The sequence below is a fragment of the Sturnira hondurensis genome, unplaced genomic scaffold (genome assembly GCF_014824575.4).
Source record: "Sturnira hondurensis isolate 20B ecotype Veracruz unplaced genomic scaffold, ASM1482457v3 Scaffold0023901, whole genome shotgun sequence".
Lineage (NCBI taxonomy): Eukaryota > Metazoa > Chordata > Mammalia > Chiroptera > Phyllostomidae > Sturnira > Sturnira hondurensis.
Window position 1 is genome coordinate 53,444 of NW_028096532.1, and position 21,241 is coordinate 74,684.

General features: G+C 51.4%; 1 protein-coding gene and 1 long non-coding RNA gene across 2 annotated transcripts; both read left to right on the plus strand.

The window, feature by feature from the left end:
• Positions 1-385: 385 nt before the first annotated feature.
• Positions 386-21,235, plus strand: LOC118981303 (uncharacterized). Its single transcript, XR_005065327.1, has 3 exons — positions 386-396; positions 16,447-16,451; positions 20,872-21,235. It is a non-coding gene; the product is annotated as an uncharacterized LOC118981303 (long non-coding RNA).
• Positions 4,111-7,766, plus strand: LOC118981301 (carcinoembryonic antigen-related cell adhesion molecule 21-like). Its single transcript, XM_037038013.1, has 3 exons — positions 4,111-4,282; positions 5,165-5,518; positions 7,359-7,766. The coding sequence occupies exons 1-3, from the start codon at positions 4,219-4,221 to the stop codon at positions 7,637-7,639; spliced, it is 699 nt and encodes a 232-aa protein (XP_036893908.1). The 5' UTR covers positions 4,111-4,218; the 3' UTR covers positions 7,640-7,766.
• Positions 21,236-21,241: the final 6 nt, after the last annotated feature.

A 21,241-nucleotide genomic window follows, 5' to 3' on the forward strand; every position in this document is an offset into this window, starting at 1 on the left:
CCAAGCTGCCCACACCAGACTCTGTCAGCTCCTCCAGCCAGCCAGGCATCTGCCCACCAAAGGCTGGCCCTCTGCAGGCAGCTCTTCCTCACCACCCTCTGTTCTTCAAGGATAATGGCCACTAACTCTTCAGGTCTTGGCCAAGAGGTCACCTTCTCAGAGGTGCTCTCTGTGATCCCCAGACCAGCTGGGACTCAAGTACATGCTCTGGATGCACCAGAAGTTTTCCTTCACAGCCCTTCTCAGGATTATAGTTAACCCCTTAGAGCCGAGATTTATCTGAGACCCTGTCTTGGTGAAGAGACAAAAACTCCATGAAAGCAGGGCCCGTGTACATCCTGTTCTATGTGGAGATCCCAGGGCCCAGCCCAGGACCTGACACATCACAGATGCTCAGTGACCACTCATCAAGTGGATGAGGGAAATCACCCAATGAAATCCTGCAAACCTGTGGGACACTTACCATCAGAAAACGAGTTTTTATGAACACGAAGGCATTGGTGTCAGCATGGGAGGAAAACCAGGGTCAGGGCTTTACCTTTCACACAGCCAGGAGGGAGGACAGCAAGCTCTTCCGGGTGAGGGATCCAACCACCCTTCCCACCCTCACCTGTGTGAGGGGCATCTCGTCTCCCCCGGCTCTGGGCAGCAACCTGTGTCCTTCCTCTTCTCTCAGAGACTGGAAACGGCAGAAACTCTGGATCCCCAGCCACAGCTAGAGTTACTGCCGGAGGAGAAAGGAACCCACACAGGTCTCAGATAAATCAGGGGACGGCTCTCCATCCCCAAGGCCCCTGGTCCATGAAACACATTTCCCTGATCCCTGTAAACCTCTCACCGGCTCACGGTGTCCTGAAGAAGTAAAACTTCCTGTGAAGGATGGGGCCAGGGGACCAAGGACCTGTGGTTGCTTCTGTCTCAGAGGAGCTGAGGGTCCCACAGGAAGGAACCTCCCCTCTGCTCACAGAAAACCCACAGGGTGCCCTGCCCAAGTCTCCACGTGCAGCTTCCCCAGGTCCTGGACCTGTGGGGATCCCAGAGCAGATGACAGACAGGGACACGGATGATTTGGATGTAGCGCCCCAATGCTGTGATGGGGGACACATGAGACATTTCGGGGACCAACCCTTGCATCCAGCACCCTCTCCCAAGAGCCTCAAGAAAGCTTTCGCTAAGCCCTTCCTTGGATACATTGGACACAGAGAGCTTCCCGGAAACAGCCCATCTCCCTAGGGGGATAGTTCTCCTGACACTGGACTCACAATACTCTGGATGCCTGTCCTGTCACTGGGCTCACCGGGCACTGAGATGCAGTCAGGAGACATGGGGCTCACAGTGAAAGAGCCCCAACTGACCAGTCTGTCAGACTGAAGGTCAGAGCCACCTGTGTCCTGAGCACAGGGTCAGCTCCCATTCTCTGGAGCCTGGTCAGCATCCCTGGTGCAGCCCCGACACTGGCTGCGAGTCCCCTCCTGCCCTCCAGGTGGCGACATAGAGACACACAGACAACACAGGGGAAAGTCACCCGTGAACTTGGCTTTGGTGAAGGAGGCAGAGAAGGAACCTGATTTACAGTCCTAGCTCAGACAGGCCCCTCAGGGCCCCTCCTTCCTGCCTGCTGTGTCCTATCAGCTTCTTTCGGGGACTGTGCAATAAATTTGGCAAGCTCAGTGACCAAAAGTAACCACGGCTAAGTGAGCCCTGTCCCCTGTTCTTGTGAGCTTTGAATGACCTACCTTCAGCAGATCAGCGTGAGCTTCTCTGTGAGACCATTCGAAGGTGCAGCCTTTGGGAGCAGACCAGGAGACCCCAGAGTCCCTCGGGTGCTCTGGTTCCCTGCATGCCCCCTCCCTGTGCTTTGAATGTCAATTATCTCTCAATGTAAAAAAAAAAAAAAAAAAAAAAAGTACGTGTCTTGAGCCCTGGCTGGTGTAGCTCAGTGGATTGAGCACAGGCCTGTGAACCAGAGGATCATGGTTCAATTCCCAGTCAGGGCACATTCCTGGGTTGCAGGCTGGTTCCCTGCAGGCCAACTCCCAGCAGGGGATGCACAAAAGGAAACCATACATTGATGTTTCTCTCCCTCTCTCCTTCCCCTCTAAAGATACATAAATAAATAAAATCTTTAAAAAAAGTACGTGTCTTTCATTGTTTTGCCTTCTATCCAACGCTAGAGATTTCCCTGCTGTGCTTTCTCTCACCTCCTGATGGGTTTCATGCAACTTTTTATCTTCTCCTTGGATTCTAATGTGCAAAATAAGGTGCAAAACTGTCACTCTTTGCAAGACTTGAGATCCTGCTTTGTGGCATATGACATCCCTTAGAGTCGAGATTTATCTGAGTTTGGCTCAAATAAACTCGTAAAGATTCTCCACGGGCTTGGACATTTCTTGCTTTGATAGGGCCTGGGAGCCCCTGACCTCTCAGGGGTCCCTGTGCCGCTCCCTGCCTCACGGGTGGCACCACCCATGAGCGAGGTGAGGGGACCACAGGAGACTCTCCCAGGCAGAGGTGACAGGCTGTCCCAGGGATGGGGGGCACAAGGACAGGCTCAACAAACACATACAGCAAAGGAGGGTCTGAAACCATCCCCCCAAAACAAAGGAGGCCACAGCCACCTGACCACTTACCACAGTCCTCTCTTCCCGAGACGTGCTGAACACCTTCCCCTTCACACACGGAAACAGCAGGTCCTTCCGAGACCCCAGATCTCTGCTCTGTGTTGCTGGGAGTAAAGGCCAGGCTGGTGGCCCCTGAGGTACAAGGAGGCTCTTCCCTGCAGTCATCACCCACCTGACCTTCCCTCACCCCAGATTCCTCTGTGCAACTTTCTGGCCATGGGAAAAGTCCATCTTCTGAGAGCATTAGAGGACAGAGGGTGCCCAGCTGTGTTTCTGGGTTAAGGTTCGGGGGGGCCCCGGGGCTCTCTGTGTGGTGCTGACTGACCCAGGACCACAACACAGCAGAGGCCAACACTGAGGGGGTGGTGCGCACGGGCTGCAGGCACGGGTCTCCACGGGTCTCCATCGGCCTTGCTACTGCAGGTGAGCACCACAGGCCAGCAGAACCGGCCTCCCCCAAGAGCCTGCTGGTTGCTGCTCCCCTGCAGAGTCAGAGTCTGCGTGTTCCCAGGATCCAGAGACTCGCCCAGTGCATGGAGGGCGGGAGGGGCTGTTCTCCACCCGTATCGAGGGACCGTATTCTGACTGGGCGTCCACATTAGCTGGGCAGCTGCTGAAGCAGCATTTCTGAGGTGTCACCTGGGCACCATAGTCTTCACAGAGTTTCACAGGTGATCCCATGCACAGCAGGGGTGGCATCCCCGGAACAAGTTTTCCCGAGGTAGCCCCCAGGGCTCCTGCTGTGAAGGGGAAAGTCAAGTGTGAAAGAGACAGGCTGTAGGAAAGGCTACTGGGCAGGGGCAAGGGGCTGTGGGAAACCCTTGGGACCCAGACCCCCAGGCTTGTGCTTCTCCAAACAGGGCGTGTATGTGTGTGTGTGTGTGTGTGTGTGTGTGTGTGTGTGTGTGTAGNGTCTGCGTGTTCCCAGGATCCAGAGACTCGCCCGGTGCATGGAGGGTGGGAGGGGCTGTTCTCCACCCATATCGAGGGACCGTATTCTGACTGGGCATCCACGTTAGCTGAGCAGCTGCTGAAGCAGCATTTCTGAGGTGTCACCTGGGCACCATAGTCTTCACAGAGTTTCACAGGTGATCCCATGCACAGCAGGGGTGGCATCCCTGGGACAAGTTTTCCCGAGGTAGCCCCCGGACTCCTGCTGTGAAGGGGAAAGTCAAGTGTGAAAGAGACAGGCTGTAGGAAAGGCTACTGGGCAGGGGCAAGGGGCTGTGGGAAACCCTTGGGACCCAGACCCCCAGGCTTGTGCTTCTCCAAACAGGGCGTGTATGTGTGTGTGTGTGTGTGTGTGTGTGTGTGTGTGTAGGCTCAGCTGTTCCCAGGGAACTAAAATATAAAGAAACAATACACTGAAAGGAGGACACAAAAGTGGCAAAAATGAGGGGAGGGAGCCAGAGAGTCCCGGGCACAGACTCGGCCCCCAGCCCACGTGACCAGGGGAGGTGATGTTGCCGTGAGAGGAGGCTGGACACACAGGCAGGAGGGAAAGCAGCGTCCACCAGTCCAGACAGAAGTGCCTGTGAGCCCTGCTGCCCCTGAAGCTCTTCTCAGAGAGGGAGGGACAGAGCAGGCAGCAGACGCCATGGAGTGCCCCTCAGCACATACCCACACCAGGCGAGTCCCCTGGCAGGGGCTCCTGCTGGCCGGTAAGGAGGGGACGATCCCTGGGGGTAGATGGGAGGATGGGAGACAAAGGACCAGCTGGGATCTAGTGGGAAGCACAGCACTCTGAGAGGGGACAGAGGGCTTCTGTTTGGCCCTGAGGGGAGAAAACAGGGGAGCAGAGGAGGAAGGGGTGGGGGCTCGGCAGCAGGGAAATCTCATGATCTGGAAGTGTGAGGGGCAGCAAAACCTCGATTGCTGTTCATTTCTTAAGTTACTCACCACTGAGAATTGAATTTTGCATAGTGATGATAATAATAACAATTTATGTCAGGTGACACCAGAAAAAAAATTAACCAGGGGAATCTAGACGTTGTCTTTATTACGGACCTCAGGGATGGATGAGTATGCCCCAGGAGGTGCAGGACTCTGGTGGGACCACTCACTCTTTCCCCCACAGGTATGAACAGCTTGTTGCAGGTGCTGGGGGGAAAACAAGATCAGACAAGACCCTGCCCTCCAGGAGCTCCCATTTTATGTGGAGGAGAAGGACAAGGAAAGAACTGGATGTCAGCTACCCACAGGGGCCACAAAAATACAAAGTGAGGGCAGGTTCGAAGGCGAAGACAGAATCTTTAGTGAAGGTGTCTTTCAAAGAAGCCCCTGAGGGCAGTGAGGGGGGGCCAGGCAGACACCTGGGGAGAGTATTTGAAACAGAAAAAAAAAAAAAAAAACAGGTTCGAAGGTGATTCAGTAATTTTGGCCATGCTGCTGACCTTGACCATGGGAGACACACACCCTCACTCACGCACACACATACACACACAGAGACTGAGGAGTAAAAATACCTGCCCAGAACCCAGAGCCTCATCTTTCCACCCACTACAGAGATCCAAACACTGATCAAGTTCTCGCTTTCTTCCTAGTCTCACTGTTAACCTCCTGGAGCCCGCCCAGCACCGCCCAACTCGCCATTGTGTCCACCTATGCCGCCGAAGGGAAGGATGTGCTTCTGCGCATCCGCAACAAGCCTCAGGAGGTGATAGGCTACATGTGGTACAAGGGGGAGGGGACGAACCCCAATCGCAACATCGCATCTATCGCGGTGGGCCCAGGATTGTATGCAACGGGGCCTGCGCACAGCGGTCGGGAGAAAATCAATAACGACGGATCCCTGCTGTTAAGGAGGGTCACCCGGAAGGACTCGGGATACTACACCATAGTCGCCTACCTTCACGACTCAAAAAAGGAAATAGGATTCGGACGGCTGAATGTGTACCGTGAGTGACTGCTCTCTGACCTCTGGGAGTCGGGTGGGGTGAATTCCACTTCACCCACAGGACTGAGGGCCCTGGACTCAGCCTGCACCCCCCTCTGCACCACGTCCCAGGCTGGGGTTGGGCGTTTGCTGCAGGGCATGCCCAGTGGAGACAAACGTCCCAAGACCTCCAGGCTGGGGTTGGGCGTTTGCTGCAGGGCATGCCCAGTGGAGACAAACGTCCCAAGACCTCAGTTCCCTCCCCTGATTCCAGCCCTGGAGACAGTCACCACAGAGAGAAGGACCAGACTGATGGGTGAATCTCAGCAGAGAGAGACCAGTCTCAGTCCAGCTCCCTGGGCCTTCCTCGGGACCATGACCCTGAGAAAGACCCCGCAGGGCTCGATCAGGGCCTGACCTGAGGAGCATCCTGGAATTCTCACAGAGAAGCTCAGCCCAGGAGCCCCTCCCCAGACTCCTGTGTCCTCGGGGAACCTCGGGGAGCTTGTGTCAGGCTGGGTTTGACCTCCTGGGGAGGGATGACTGGAAGCAATGGTTTCCTGGGTGCCTGAGTCACAAAGCTCCTGAGCTGATCACCAAACAGGGTTCAGCTCCAAGGGCCACAGCTGGGCAGGGATGGAGTTGTGCTGTGTTTTTCACCTGACACTGTGTGGGACTAGCATAGCAACACAGGGTCCCCGAGTCATTTGCCACCTCTTCTGGGGGACCTAGCGGGGTCCAGAGGAAGGTCCTCATCCCCAGGGAGAAACCAAGGAGAAAAGATGCCTCTGACAGCCCCTCATCCACCAGGGATCAGCCCAAGGGGTTCTGTCTGGGAGTCGATCAGTAACAGGTGCCTCTTATTTGAGCTGCTCTCTATCCTAAGATTTAGGTCCTATATGTGAATATTTTGTAGTTAATACACTGACAACCTGGCAGCCAGATATTCATGCTCCTCCACTGAGGAGAAACTGAGGCGCGGGGCGGTACAGTCACTAAAGCAGAGTCACACAGACCATGAGCAGCTGGTCACAGTTACTTGGGGTTTGTCTCAGCTGTAGCTTTATCCTCTGCTCCACCCTGGGCCTGCGGGGGGTGAGGGGGGAGCCTTATGAGGTGTGTGTGGATCCCTAGACCAACCTCTGGCTCATACCCTTTCTTCTTAGGCACCTCAGCCCAGAGGGAGAGATTCTGGTCTGGGGAGTGAAAGGGAATGGAGAATTAACCTGTTTTCACTCCAGAACCAAAGTCCCCGCAGTGACAACCAGTCAGTGCTGGGAACGCCCAGGCCTCCCTCTCAGGCTGATCCATACCTCCCTGCCCTGGACTGAAATCCCTTCTTTGCTTCCTAATGTGTCAATGTCACTCCCACAGACAGACAGGGACAAAGGAAAGGACTTTGCCTTCTCACTCCTCACTCCACACCTGCAACCAGCTCAGGGACCAACATGGAACAGACACCCAGTTGCTTCTGATGGATTAAAAAGAAATAAATGCCAATTGAATGAATGAATGAATGGATGATTTAAAACCTTTTCACTGACTGAAACCTGGATGCAGAATGTTTGCAATTCTGGCCCCATGAAACAGGCTCTCTGTCCTGCCAGGGGCTGAGCCCCAGGTCTCAGACATTTCGCTGCTTTCTAGAGAAATAGTGCTTACTGACGTTGGTCATAGGCCCTGAAATATTTATAATAATTTTCACACAAGAAGATCTTTCCAAATTTCTATCTCAGAACCACCCAACACAACATTTGCCAACATTTTAGCACGTTTGTGCTCCCGACTGCCCTCCCTCACCCGCAGCATGGCCCCAGGTCCGAGGCCAACCTCAGTCATTCCCATTCTCTGTTTCTCCACAGAGCCTGTGAGAAAGCCCACTGTCCTAGCCAGCAACACCACAGTCACAGAGAACAAGGACTCCGTGGTCCTGACCTGCGACACAGACGCCGTCTCCACCCAGTGGTTGTTCAACGGCATGAATCTGCGGCCCTCGGAGAGGATGAAGCTGTCCTGGCGCAACAGAAGCCTCACCATAGACCCCGTCAGGAGGGAGGACGCTGGGAATTACCAGTGTGAGGTCTCCAACCCCATCAGTTCCGCCGAAAGTGCGCCTCTAGGGCTGCACGTGGAACACGAGTGACCCTTCTCCCCTCCCCTGTGTTATGACACTTTGAATTAATTTTTTGCACTCATCAAATAGATTTGTTGGGAGGGTGGAAAGTACCTAAGAAGACTTGCACTGAGTCAATAAACGATCAAAAATGTGATCTGACGTTGTCACTGTTGTTGCTTTGAGGTCACATGCCACACCAGACCCCACCTCTGTTTGGACTCATTGCACCACCCCCACAGGGGAGGCGACACCGAATCCCTCACAGGATGGGCAGCGCCACGAGATGACCAGCGGGGGCACCTCATAAGCTTGCAGCAACACAAGGTCCTTCCCTCCTGCAGCGGGATCCATGGAGGGCATCTGGACGCCACTGTGGACCACAGAAGTGGGAAGAAGGACACCCATGAAGTAGAAAATCGCCCATCTTTTTCTTCCTCTTCCATTTCTTTCAGAAAATTTCTAAAGCCTCTTAAGTATTCTTATTTTCATGGTAATAGACTTATTTGCATAAGCTCAGTAAGACACTGTCCTCCTTGTTAGCAGAATATAATTGGAAACATTGGTAATACAACCAAGGCTTTGACTCAAATGTCCTAGTTCAGGCCGATGCCCACAGAATTAGAAGTGACCTCACCCTTTATGGAGCTAAGTTAGACCTGAGGGGTCTTTGGGTCTTTTTGGAGAAGAGACCATCACCCAGAGCTGGAGAGACTGCAGGTGCATTGTGAGGGCGAGGCTTCCGCATCTCAAGAGGCTGTTACAACTCTCATCTCAGGTCTCGTAGAAAATCCTGCCTCAGAGCAAACTGTGTGGTCAATGTCAGCTCCTCTGCATGCAGGTAAGCAATCAGGCCAGATCAGGTGACACCGGCCCTGTGGTAGGGTCCAGAGCCCTGTTCTTCCTTGACGTTGGTATCTGGTCCAAGGGAAAGTGACTGCAGAGAAAAATGCAACGTCTGAAAGGAGAACTCCGCCAGCACAGCCTTCTGGGAGATCAGATCCTGGCCCTGTTCAGGGCGTCCCAGCTACTTTGCACCTGTTTATAAGTGGCCAGGAACTTGCACCCCTTTGCAAAATGAAGAAACTAATAGAGACTGGGTTGCGGTTCTCTCCACTGTGCAGGGGCAGTTTTGTTACGACTCAGAGGCCTTCACGTTCCCTCAAAGTCAGGAGACTTTAGACAGGTTCTTTCTGACTGCATGCCCCTGTTTTCCACTTGTTTTAGAACATTTCCTTTAGAAATATAATTGCAATTAGTAATTGCAATTCTCGCCTCTGCCCTGTTGAAATATCCTGGTCGTCTTCTCTGTCTCCGAAGCCTGGGCCCATTTCCTGGAAGTTCCTTCTCTTGTGTCTCTGTGCCCAGTCTCTGGGGGAGGGCAGGGCAGGACCCTAACTTGGGTGGGAACTTCACAGCCAGGATGGAAAACGACCTCCTGTCAGAATTTCGTATGACGCTTGACTTTTCTTTTGTGTGAACCCCGTTATCCGACACAGATGCCTGTGATTCCTTCTGCTGTCCTTCACATCCCCCCAGCCCCCTGTTCCAGGGGCGTTGAGTTCAGTCTCCCTGCCCTGCTGCATGGCCTTTTAATAGTCTTTCCTGCCTCTTCGAATTTGTGTGATGCATGTTTTACTTTGACATCACCTACCTGTAATTGGCCGACCTTGTTATCTTCTCACACTGTCAATACTTACCCTATTTTCAAATCTCCCCATTTCTTTTCTTATCTGGCAAAAGTCCTCCATGTATACATTTTCAGTTGTCCTATCTCTCTTCTGACTTGGCGTCTAGTGCAGGAGATGACCTGACTGCCCAGGTCGTCTTGGGGCCACAGGTGCCCCGGACAGGCCTTTGCCCTAACATGCGAGAATTCATGCCAACCTGAAACCTTGAACATCAGTAGCGGTCTAACCATCAACAGTGTTCTCATTCCACATCCCTTCTCACTCGCCTTCCAAAGAGCAAGGTCATGAAGCTTTAAGATATTCTGTCATGAAACTCAACTTCTCTAGTGTGCATGTGGGTCCCTATTCTATCAGCCACCTGCAGACCTCCCCTGGGTGACCTGTTTGGGGCCCTCTGTGACCTGGAACCAAGCCTAGACATCGTCATCCTGATTCTTTGCTTTCTTTTGTTTGTTTGTTTGTTCTATTTGGGGGGTTGGGGGATTTTTTGTTTTTATTTTTTTTAATTTAATTTTTTTTTACAAATTTCACATGCCTATCCCTAGAGAGTCCACAACCACAGCCTGGGAAATGGGAAAGAAATCTCTCCTCTGGTTCTGTTTTCTCTCCTGCTCCTTATTGTCTCTGGGGCATGTGACTAAAATCTTTAGAGATGTGGCCAGATGTGAATTGTGGGTAAGCAGAGGTGGGCATAGAGGGGAGTCCTGGAAGAATGGGGTCTTCTTCTCAGGGTCAAAATGACAAATTGTAAATCCTGGAGGGGGTTTGTGGGTCTTAGGCATTATAAGGTTTCAAAGGGGTTTAGGGGGGCTCATTATGGCTCACTGAGGAATATGAGTGCGGAGCTGACCTACCTGTTGAGGGAAGAGCCACTAGAGCCGATACGGTAAAGTGGGGGCACCATTTTCCCAGACTTAAAAGGGCGTGTGGGGTGCAACACAGGGTTGGGGAAAGAATGATGTCCTTGAAGACTCGGGTTAGTGCCCTGATGTTGGGAAAAGAAGGAGCAGTAGGTGTCTGGCCCAAAGCATTATGGGAGAGGGGACAAGAATTAGGAAACCCGGGGGAGAAAAAGATGACCCTTTCACGAGGGGCAGAGTCTGAAGAGCAATTAGGAGGTTGTAAAATTGGGGACATCGAGAACCCCAAAGATGAGACAAGAAATCCTGAAAATTTGAGTCAGGAAGGGAGTAAGAGTGCAGGGTAGTCAGACAAAAAAGGGGGTTTGCGATGAAGCCTGGGAAAGGGGAGAATGCGTGGGAGGCAGGCCAGGCTGTGAGACCAGACGGATGGCCAGAGGCGTCCAGTCTCCAGTTCCGACGTGGTAGAGACGTGTGATCCGACCCTCAAAGTGTTGTTCCCAGGCAGCAGTTTCCGCAGGGCCCGGGAGAGCTGTGAAAAGCCAGGCCTTCCTTTCATCCCCCAAGACGTGCCTCAGCTGAGTCCACAAGTCAGTCATATCCCCAGGGACTTGGGTGTCAGTGAGTAAGGCTGAGGAGGAGCCTGGGGTGAGGCAAGGGAGTGGCTGATGGTGTATGTCAGTGGGGAGGGAGCATTGGGGGCCAGGATAGACTTGGAGTGAGAAGAGACTTCCTTTTTTGTTGATTAGTCAGAGTGAACTTTCTGTGTTTCCACAGGTGAGAGCTCCCTGGGAGCTGTCACAGGGAGCTGACCTGACACTGTGTGGCAGGTCACAGTGCCGAGGGGTCATGGTCTCAGCCACCTGTCCTTGTGTAATCTATCACTTCCATCTGTGGTGGATGCTGCCCTCCCCACCTGACTTTGTGTTGGTGGGTGTGACAGCACCCAGGTCACGGTGAGGAGGTTGGCCACCTGGTCACATTAGATAGAGCCCAAGCTCCAGCTGTTTCTCTTAAGGCCTGGAAGCCCATCAGGAACTTCTGTTCTGTCGCTAGAAAAGGCACAGCCTTGCTGCAAACCCTGGGGGTCTGCATGTGAATCTCTCATTAGGTCTCACCAGAGTCTTCGCAAACACCTCTTCTTCTAATATAGATTAGATGGAGGTAAAAGTAGAACAACTTGCTCTTCACTCTGGAAGGTATGTCCACCATGGCCCAGACTATTGGAGCCACAGAAGCCTCGTAGAGGTGGCAGACCCCTGAATGGTCCCAGATGAGGGTGTCGCTACAGCTCATGCTTTGCTGAAACTGCTATCCCTAAAGATGATGTCACTGGTGTCACTGTCCTCACCGATGTCGTGCCTGAGAGCATCCACCTGAATACACACCACTTCCGTCTTTCAGAGCACATGTGTCTTAGTTAGGCATTGAGAAAATGTACCATGTTGATCATCTTTAGCAAACAAGCCTCTAGTTCTCACTGTTAAAATGACATTCATTGTAGGTCTCATGTTTGCAATGACCGGAGTTGGTGTAAAATTGACTTGGAGGAAAAACACATCCATTTGCCCTGCTGGGAAGGGCTGGCTTCACAGGCTCACAATCTGCACAGTCACTTAGAAAGGCCTGTGGTAGGCTTCATACTCTGCTTTCACCATTTTGAAATTCTTAGTAACTTTTTTTAAGGCAAGAATGACCACTCTTACCATTCTCTTTAAAGATTTACTTAATTTTTAGAGAGGGAAAAGGAGAGAGAGAAACATCAGTGTGTGGTTGCCTCTCACACACCCCCTACCAGGGGCGTGGTCCACAACCCAGGCATGTGCCCTAGACTGGGAATTAAACTGGTGATCCACTGAGCCACACCAGCCAGGGCAAAATTCTTAATAGCATTCGAACAAAGAGCCCTGCATTATCACTTCACAGTGACTTTTCCTGGTTCTGCCCCTAGGAGTGACCATGGGACAAAAAATTGGTTTGACCCTATTGAAGGTGCAATTTGTACTGTGACCACCAGAGGCTGTGTCGGGAACAGCCCCACCTGGTTTCAGGAGCTATAACTTCCCCATGGCTAAGGCTGAGTGAACAACCTTGGGAGCATAGCGACTAAGGAGACAAAGCTTATGTCCCTGCCTCTGCTCCTTTTACTTCACCCTGCCTGGCCCCCAATGCTTGGTCGCTTAGCCAATGACAGGTAAGATTCCTCAAGGGAGGGACGACCTAAGACAGGCACAATTATGAGGCCCCCAGGGAAGGACTTGGGGGGCTATAGAAAGAGGGAGCGATGGACCCTTTCCCCTCAGCTTTCACATAGCCTGAGTCCTTGTTCTGACGGTGAGAAGTCTCCTAATCTCTTGGCTACCTTACTTCCCCTGCCTGACTTAAACCTGAAAACAGGCCTTAAGCCTGAAACAATGCTGGAGGTAAATGCAGCCCTATGCTGGAAAGGGCAGGTTCCCTAGGGCAATCAGGCCTAAGAAAGAACGCATAAAATCCTATGAAACCTACTTTGCTAATACCCTCAATTTAAATGATAAGGGACCAAGCAGGAAGTGAGTTTATTCCTCAAAGTTTTCTGGCCCTTTAACTGTCTGACCCGGACTCAAAATAGGCCCTCCGAGTTCTTTGAATGTTATCTGTTGTTTAATCATTCCTGCCTGACAATGATTGATGAACTTTACACCTACACTCTGTATTCCTATGCTAATTGAATCCAATAAAAGCCTGTCAAGGCAAGGGTCCGGCACTCTCTTCTTGAGAGAGAAGCTGTGCCGTCCCTTTTCCTCCACAGGACTCAGTAGGCTGTGTGAATTTGTCTCGTATCTCATCCATAACACTATGGACACTGTGGGCCAGTATCATCATCAGGGTTGTATCATGGAAACTAACCTGAAGGACCTATGAAGGCATGTGGAGAAATTTTTTGCTTTTTCTACTTTTCTTTTCATCACAAGTGTCTAATGAGCAGGACAATTCTACCCCTACCTCTGTAGCTCACAGAAGCAAAGCTCCCCATCTCTGATATACTGTAGAGATTTGAATTTAAAGAAATCACAGTCACTTCTCTCAAATGTAAATGGAATTAAACAAACACAATAAAGTCTACACTAAATATTTGTCTTTTAAAAAATGCCGCAGAGGAAGATGGAGGTGTAGGTGGAAACACTGTGCCTCCTCGCACAACCAGATTTAAGGACAACAAAGATTTAGAAACAAACACAACCAGAACAGACAAAAAAATTGAACTGTATGGAAGATCGACAACAAACCATTCATCTGAACCAGCAAGAGGGGTGGAGTCAGTGTCCAGCAGAGAGGGGTTGTGGCAGGAAAAAGCGGTGGTTGGCAGACCTGAACATGGGGAGGAAACGAGCAGACCCAGTGAGGCACACAAGGCACTTGGCTGACCTCGGTCACGCATTCGTGAGCAGATAAAACAGACAAAAACAGGCAGTGAGACAGACCACACAACCCAGGGCCCCAGCAATGGAAAATAAAGCCTAGAAGCACCGATTGAAAAAACTTGCATGGGTTGAGGTGCTGGGAGAGACTCCCAGCCTCACAGGAGGGTTTGTTGGAGAGACTCACAGGGTCCTAGAATGTACACAATCCCACCCACCCAGGAACCAGCACCAGAAGGGCCCAATTGCTTGTGGGAAGTGGCAGAGGGGACTGAAATTCGAGAGAGAGCAGAGCAAGGCCCATTATTTCCTCTCTGACCCCACCCCCACATATAGCAACACAACCCAGCAACTGGGGTGACCCGCCCTGGAGAACACCTAAGGCTCCACCCCTCACACACAACAGGTGTGTCAAGACAAAAAGTATGGCTCAAATGAAAGAACAGATCAAAGCCCCAGAGCCAATACTTTTAAGCAACCAAGAGATAGCCAACCTATCGATGCACAGTTCAAAACACTGGTGATCAGGATGCTCACAGAACTGGTTGACTTTGGTCATAAATTAGACGAAAAAATGAAGGCAACACTAAATGAAATGAAGCAAAATGCACAGGAAACCAATAGTGATGGAAAGGAAACTGGGACTCAAATCAAGGGAGTGGACCAGAAGGAAGAAAGAAACAACCAAACAGAAAACAATGAAGAAACAAGAATTCAAAAAATGAGGAGAGGCTTGGGAACCTCCAGGACATCTTTAAATGTTCCAACATCCGAATTATAGGGGTACCAGAAGGGGAAGAGGAACAGCAACAAGTGAAAAACTTATTTGAACAAATAATAAAGGAGAACTTCCCCAGTCTGGCAAAGGAAATAGACTTCCAGGAAATCCAGGAAGCTCAGAGAGTCGCAAAGAAGTAGGACCTAAGTAGGAACACACCAAGGTACATTACATTAGCCAAGATTAAAATGAAAGAGAGAATCCTAGGAGCAACAAGAGATAAGGGGACAGTCACCTACAAAGGAGTTCCCATCAGACTGTCAGCGGATTTCTCAAAAGAGACCTTCCAGGCAAGAAGGGGCTGGAAAGAAGTATTCCAAGTCATGAAATCCAAAGACCTCCATCCAAGATTGCTCTATCCAGCAAAGCTTTCATTTAGAATGGAAGGGCAGATAAAGAGCTTCTCAGATAAGGCCAAGTTCAAGGAGTTCATCATCACCAAGACCTTATTCTATGAAATGTTAAAGGGACTTGTCTAAGAGAAAAAATATGAACAGTGAAGGGACAGCAAACTCACAGTTATTCACAACCATACCTAAAACAAAAGCAAACTAAGAGGACAGCTAGACCAGGAGCAGAGCCACAGAAATGGAGATCACATGGAGGATTAGCAACAGGGAAGGGGGAGGAGGAGAGTGGGGGAGAAGGTACAGAGAATAAGTAGCATAAACAGTGGGGAGAAAATAGACAGGGGAGGGCAAGAGTAGTGTGTAGTATGGAAAATGTAGAAGCTAAAGAACTTATGACACATGAACATGAACAAAATTGGGGGAATGGTCGGGGAGGGGATGTGCAGGGTGGAGGGGAATGAAGGGGGGAAATGGGACAACTGTAATGGCATAATCAATAAAATATATTTTTAAAGCCCTGGCTGGTGTAGCTCAGTGGATTGAGTGTGGGCCTGCGAACCACATGATCATGGTTCAATTCCCAGTCAGGGCACATGCTTGGGTTGCAGGCCAGTTTTCAGCAGGGGAAACACGAAAGGCAACCATACATTGATATTTCTCTCCTTCTCCCCTTCCCTTTCCCTCTAAAGATAAATAAATAAAATCTTAAAAAAAATAAATAAAAAGAAAATAAATAAACACGTAGTATTGCCATTCCTCTGGAATGGCAGTTCTGCCTCCATTTCAGGTGGCTTTACACACACACACACACACACACACACACACAGACACATATAACCACAAACACACACAGATCCTGTGAGGTTTTTTGGTTGCTGTTGCATGACTGTTTCACGGGTAGATGTAGACCCACTTGATTTATTTTTGCTTTTGTGGACTGTCCTTTTGGTGGAGGACATATTGGACCCTGGGGGATGGAACAGTAGTTCCAGTCCTACTTCCTCCGAAAACTATGACTGCAGACCTGGACGTGTGCCTCTCGCCATAGTACAGACCAGCCCTTTATCATCCATCTACCAAGACAGAGAGGGGAGTGTGCTGACTACTGAGCGTGCTAATTTTGTAGCCCTTTCTGCAATCTCTATGCTACACACACAGGGACGTGCTCATAACAGCCTTGTCTCAACCCGCCAACAACTACGTGTCACCACAGGTAAAACTGGCAGGGCAAATTTGCACCCTTCCTGAAATGCAGACAAGCCACTTCCCTTTGTTACCATGACGCACCTCTCCATGGACCTTGACTGCACCAGCAAAGGCAACAGGTGACAGTTCAGGGCATGCACACTGTGTAGTCAGGAAGACTCATTCCAATCTTTCACCAATGTCTCAGCCTCTGGAAATTCACAGGAGCTCCAAAAGCTGGCTGTATCATGGAAACTCACCTGTCTCGCAGAGCTCAGTAACGAAGGACCCCAGCCCTGCCTCCCACCCCACCCCCTCTCTAATCTCAATCAAACCTCCCATGCCTGAGCAGGCAGCCAGCTGCGCCTCCCCCAAACCCACACGAATCCAGCATCCTCCCCGACAGACAGCCCAGCCGCCCTCCGAGACCAAGCACAGAGGACCTGGGCAGAACATCACAAGACCTCAGCACGAATCAGGCCACTGACTGCCTTGGGTTGACGAAAGTTTATTTAACTGATTCCATTCTCATTTCTTCTGCCCTCTCCTGCCTCGGGTGGTAGGTGAGGCAGCCGTTGTAGAAGCTGTCTTCACTTCACCCTCTTTCCAATGTCTGATACTTCCTTCAAGTCCTGTGCAGGAAGGAGTTTAACTCCCCCCTTACCCACATTTCACTTCCTTGAGCCGCATGTGCGCGCATTGGTCCTCTGGAATGGCAGCGCTGCCTCCTTTTCCAGTGGCTCCTGCATTTGCAGGGGAGGGTTGTGGGCGTGCACACAATCTTTGCAGTTTCATGCAGCCTCTTCTGCTTCTTTCTCCTGTCATTGCCCTTCCTGTGGGAGTCAAAGCGCAGAGAGTATGTGGGTTAGTTCAACCACAACCAGAGCTCTTGGTGTGGGAAACATCAACTTCTTTTCGGCACCACAGACACATTCATTAAAGATTTATCCTCGGTCAGATCGTGTACAACGGGAGCAAGACCACCCACAGTGAAAGCGAGGGTCTATTCAACAGAAACTTGCAGATCACTTGTCAATACAAGGAGGACAGCCAGTGGTTCTCCAGGTGTTGCGGGGTCCTTTCTGGGAGAAGCGTGCCTATCTTTTCCACCACAAAGGACGTCGCGACCTCCACCAGCGATTCCATGGCATTGTGTTTTATAGAGACCACGACTGCATCCTGGGAGGACACAGAGGTGGTGCCAGCGTGGGCTCCTCTCAGTGCAGGGACCACAGGCCTAGAGGTCCAGCTTTGATAGCAACGCAAATCAGTGCTTTCTGACTGACGCCTCTTGAGCTGGTTAATTTTGTAGACTTGTGTGCACTCTTTTTGCTAAGGGCGATGACCTTCTCCTATGAGGCAAGTCTAGACTTGCAAACTACTGCGTCCACCCAGTGCTCATAACTAGCAATGCACCTTATTGTGACAGCCTTTTGTTAAATAACAAAGAGACACTTCCCTTTTTGCATGCCACAGCTCCGCCTGGCCTTGAACGGCACCAGCAAAGGCAGAAATTTGCCGTTCAGGGTGCGCACACTCTGTGCCCAGGCAGATGCCTGCCAGCCCTGTCATGAACGCTTCAGCCCTAGCAAAGGGAGACCAGTGGCAGAGTGAAGCTGCCTGGTCCCATTCAACTCAGAGAAAGGAGCCCTGCCCTGCCTCCCGTCCCACCTCTTCTCCAGTCCTCATGACCCTCTAATGCCTGAGCTGGCAGCAGTTTTCCCCCACAGAACTTTCCTCCCCACCCCCTTCAAATCCAGTGGGCTCTCCCCAGCCAAACCGGCCGCCCTCTAGGGCCCAGAGCCAAGACACGGGGCAGGACGTCACACAGACCATTCCACACAGGCAGGCCACACACCTACAAGGTATGGGGCTAAAGAAATTGATTTACTCTGTTCTGCCCTTTTCTTTTCCCCCATCTATGTACTTGGATGCTGTGTGAGCAGGACGCTGCAGAAATCATTTTCAAACTATGGAACTCATCAAAGAGTAATGATACCTCCTTTAAGTAGTGTGGAGGAAGGCATGTATGCTCCATGGTTCATCCATACTTTGTTGTCTTGACCCACATTTGCACAGGTTGATTCTTGGGGGGGGGGGGGGGAGCAGCTCTGCTCCATTCCAGGTGTCTATATACACACAAACACACACACACCTATATACATAGTAAGGTGGTTTTGTTGTGTGATTGCTCTGCAGATGCACGTACACTTGCTTGTTTATTTTCATTTTTGTGCACAGTCCTCTTGGTGGGGGAAATGTTGAATCCTGAGCAAATGTAACACTTGCCCCAACCCCTTGAACGACAGCAGTGGGGGCTGATATGCGCAGGTTGTTCGAGGGCACAGTGGCTGAGACCCAGCCCACTTAGTGGGCAAGAAGCCCTTCTGGCAAATCAACGCCAGAAGAGGCGTGGTTAGAGGACCAGCGAAGAGCTTGTGATACCACACATGACCTTTAAGGAACAGGGGAAGAAAGGGCCCCAGCGCTGTGAGGTGGAAAGAGGACCCTGCCCACGTGACTGCAGGCATCTATGTGCCGGGCTCCTAACCCTCACTCACCACTTTCCTCACTCCCTTTGGCTCAGCAGGTTCCAAGGACACCCTGCCACTGTCCCCTCCAACAGGCAGCCCAAGGCCCACAGGCAAGCAGGCTCCCCACAGACTCCACTCTGTGCCTCCCTCCTGCACACTTAAGGCCAGTGGCCGCCTCCTCATTAGATCACCTTGGGTGCTGTGGAGGCCACATTGTGTGTTTCTTTCGGCCCTCCACACAGAGGCTGAAAAGGAGAGTCTCTGATCAGCCTTGGGGGAAATTATCCCCAGACTAACCCTGACCTGACACTGACACGGGGCACCAAGAAAAAAAGCACTGATTCAGGGACCTGAGCCCACACGCACACCCTCCCCAGGCTGGGAGACTCTTCACTTTTCCCACCCACCCCAGTCGGCAGTTTTGCAACAGCCAACCCAACTTCCTGCCTCTTTGCAGCCTCCTCCCGGGGAGTGGAATGCAGGAAAAAAATTTCATTTCGTTCTGGAGACAGGTTTTGGAAGAGGTTCTACCTCTAGGGTGTTTTGGGTGCAACAAAAGGGGTCCATGTTATTTTAAATTCTCCTGAGGAAAAATATTGCCCTCATTGAGGGCTATGAAACTGAAGGAGCATTTCATGTGCACTCATGGGGCCCCAGTGGTTGAAATTCTCTGATGTGCCTTCTGTAACAATGGGGACACTCTGCCCCAAGCCTTCATTCAGCACTCCATCAGTGACTGGAAATCAGCATGGAAACAAGATGCCATCCAAGGCACAGAGCCTCCTCCACTCCTGCCCATTGTTCAAATAACACCTACAGGGCAAAATCCAGTGAAGGACACCACCTCTCAGATTGGAGAGGAAGAGAGACGCAGGGAGTGAGAGAGAGAGAGAGATTGCACTCGCACGGGACAGGAGACAGAGGTTCCCCCCTCCCTCTACCCTCACTGTCCCAGACCAAGTCAGGAGAGTGCCCTGCCTTTAGGGACCAGGTCTCTGGATCTGGCTCTACTTTGGTTTCCTGACACTCACGTTTCCCTCGAGCTTCCAGCTGAGAACTTGTTGAAATTGGCTCGTTTTGCCTTTGTTCTTAGTCCCTCAAGAATGAATGGACGTGCTTCGTGTGTTTTGGGCAGGATCACCCCAGAAATGATGCTGTTTTCTCTCTCTGTCCTCAAGAGACACATGACATGTACTGCTCTCTTTCTCCCTCGGTTGTGGTGCTATCTTCCAGGTCTGAGTCCCACCACTAGCCATTCCCCCCGGAATTCTGTGGGGATGGCTTTGGGATGGAAGGAGCCACCACTGTGTGTTTCCCAGGTGGCGGCAGGGGGCAGAGACAGTGCCCTGTGATATTCTGTTTCTCCTGAGACTCTCAGCCTGGAGGGTAGGAGGCCAGGATGTTCTCAGGAGTGCTGTGGCGGCTGTCAGAGGGAGAGGCCCTAATCTCATCCTTTCTCTCATCCTTACCAGATGGAATCTCCCCACAGGGCCCCCCACGCTCTTCAGTCCGTCTGTCTGTCTGTCTGCCCATGTCTGTCCTGTCCAGGCTGCTTGGCCCACAAAGCAGACTCCCTGTCTCCTGGTCTAGGAGGTATGTGGGCTGCTCTGTTCTCACTGCTCTGCACATTTTCTGCACCGCGTCAAGCAGCCCTGAGGGCGACAAAGGAGGAACAGGCCCCCGGCCGCCCTGGGGAAGGGTACTCGGGGTGGCTTGTGCCACCAGACTCCCGCCTCCCTCTGAGAAAACCTTCAGGAAAGGGTAGTGGCAAGTGCCTCGCCTGCACATCTATTTCTTCAGCGGACAGATCAGAGCACTTCTCTTCTGCTTCCAGCTTGATTGAAACCCTCCTCCCTGCTGCTCTGACTCTCACAGACCGAGCCAGGACTTCTCCTGCCCTAGCACTTCCCCGGGTCAGGCCCCAGGCCACAGGAGGTCAGCCCTCCAGCTCTACAACCTCCCTCCAGGGTGAGCTGGGGCCACACAGGATCCAGAGGGTCTGTGCTTTCCAGCCCTGGGGCCTTCCGGGAGGTCCAGGAAATGACGCAAAAGCAGCTCTGGCTCCGCCCTTAACTGATGCAGGTCTGGCCACACAGTCACCAAGCCTGCCAGTCTTCCTGGGTCCACCACAGGCTGCGCATCACCTCTCCTTCTCGGGACGCCTGTGAGTACCAGAAACATTTCTTTCCTGTTTCATTTCTGTGTTTTTCTCCGGCATTGGCCTCTCTGGGCTACTATTCCATCACCTCTCTAAATTAAGACCCAGTCGGAGGCAAACAGATGTTCAGGATGATTTGCAAGGATGCGGCCATTTCACTGTCAAAAACCATTGCGGTGTACGTTTTAACGCGCCTCCTGGTGGCGATTCTGGTGCAAAAGTTGATAAGAATTTTGCCCAAGGAATTTGTAGTGTATCAAGACAATGCTTTGCTGAGGACCTGTATAGAATGTATCTGCAACGAGCTTATAAAACATGTCCTTATGTTTCTTGAGAGAATGATTTCAGGTGCTTTGTTGAAGCAATTCGTAGTGTATCCAGACGACGCCTCGCTGAAGACATGTGTAAAACGGATGCTCACCGGTATGATAAAACAGGTTCTTATGTTTCCGGTGAGGATGATTCTGGCTGCTTTGTTGAAGCCATTCATAGTGTATCAAGACCATGCCTTGACCCAGACATGTGTGAAAGGGATGTTTGCGGATATGATAAAACACGTTCTTATGTTTCTGATGAGATTTATCGAGGCTGCTTTGTCGAAGGAATTCGTAGTGTATCTAGAGGATGCCTTGATGAGGATGTGTGTAGAACAGGTATGTGATGATATGATAAAAC

Excerpts from the sequence above, each read along its gene's own strand:
- LOC118981301 (XM_037038013.1), top strand. The coding sequence starts at position 4,219 with ATGGAGTGCCCCTCAGCACATACCCACACCAGGCGAGTCCCCTGGCAG. Across the intron at positions 4,283-5,164 it reads GCAGGGGCTCCTGCTGGCCG|TCTCACTGTTAACCTCCTGG; the intron begins GTAAGGAGGGGA and ends CTTTCTTCCTAG. Across the intron at positions 5,519-7,358 it reads CGGACGGCTGAATGTGTACC|AGCCTGTGAGAAAGCCCACT; the intron begins GTGAGTGACTGC and ends GTTTCTCCACAG.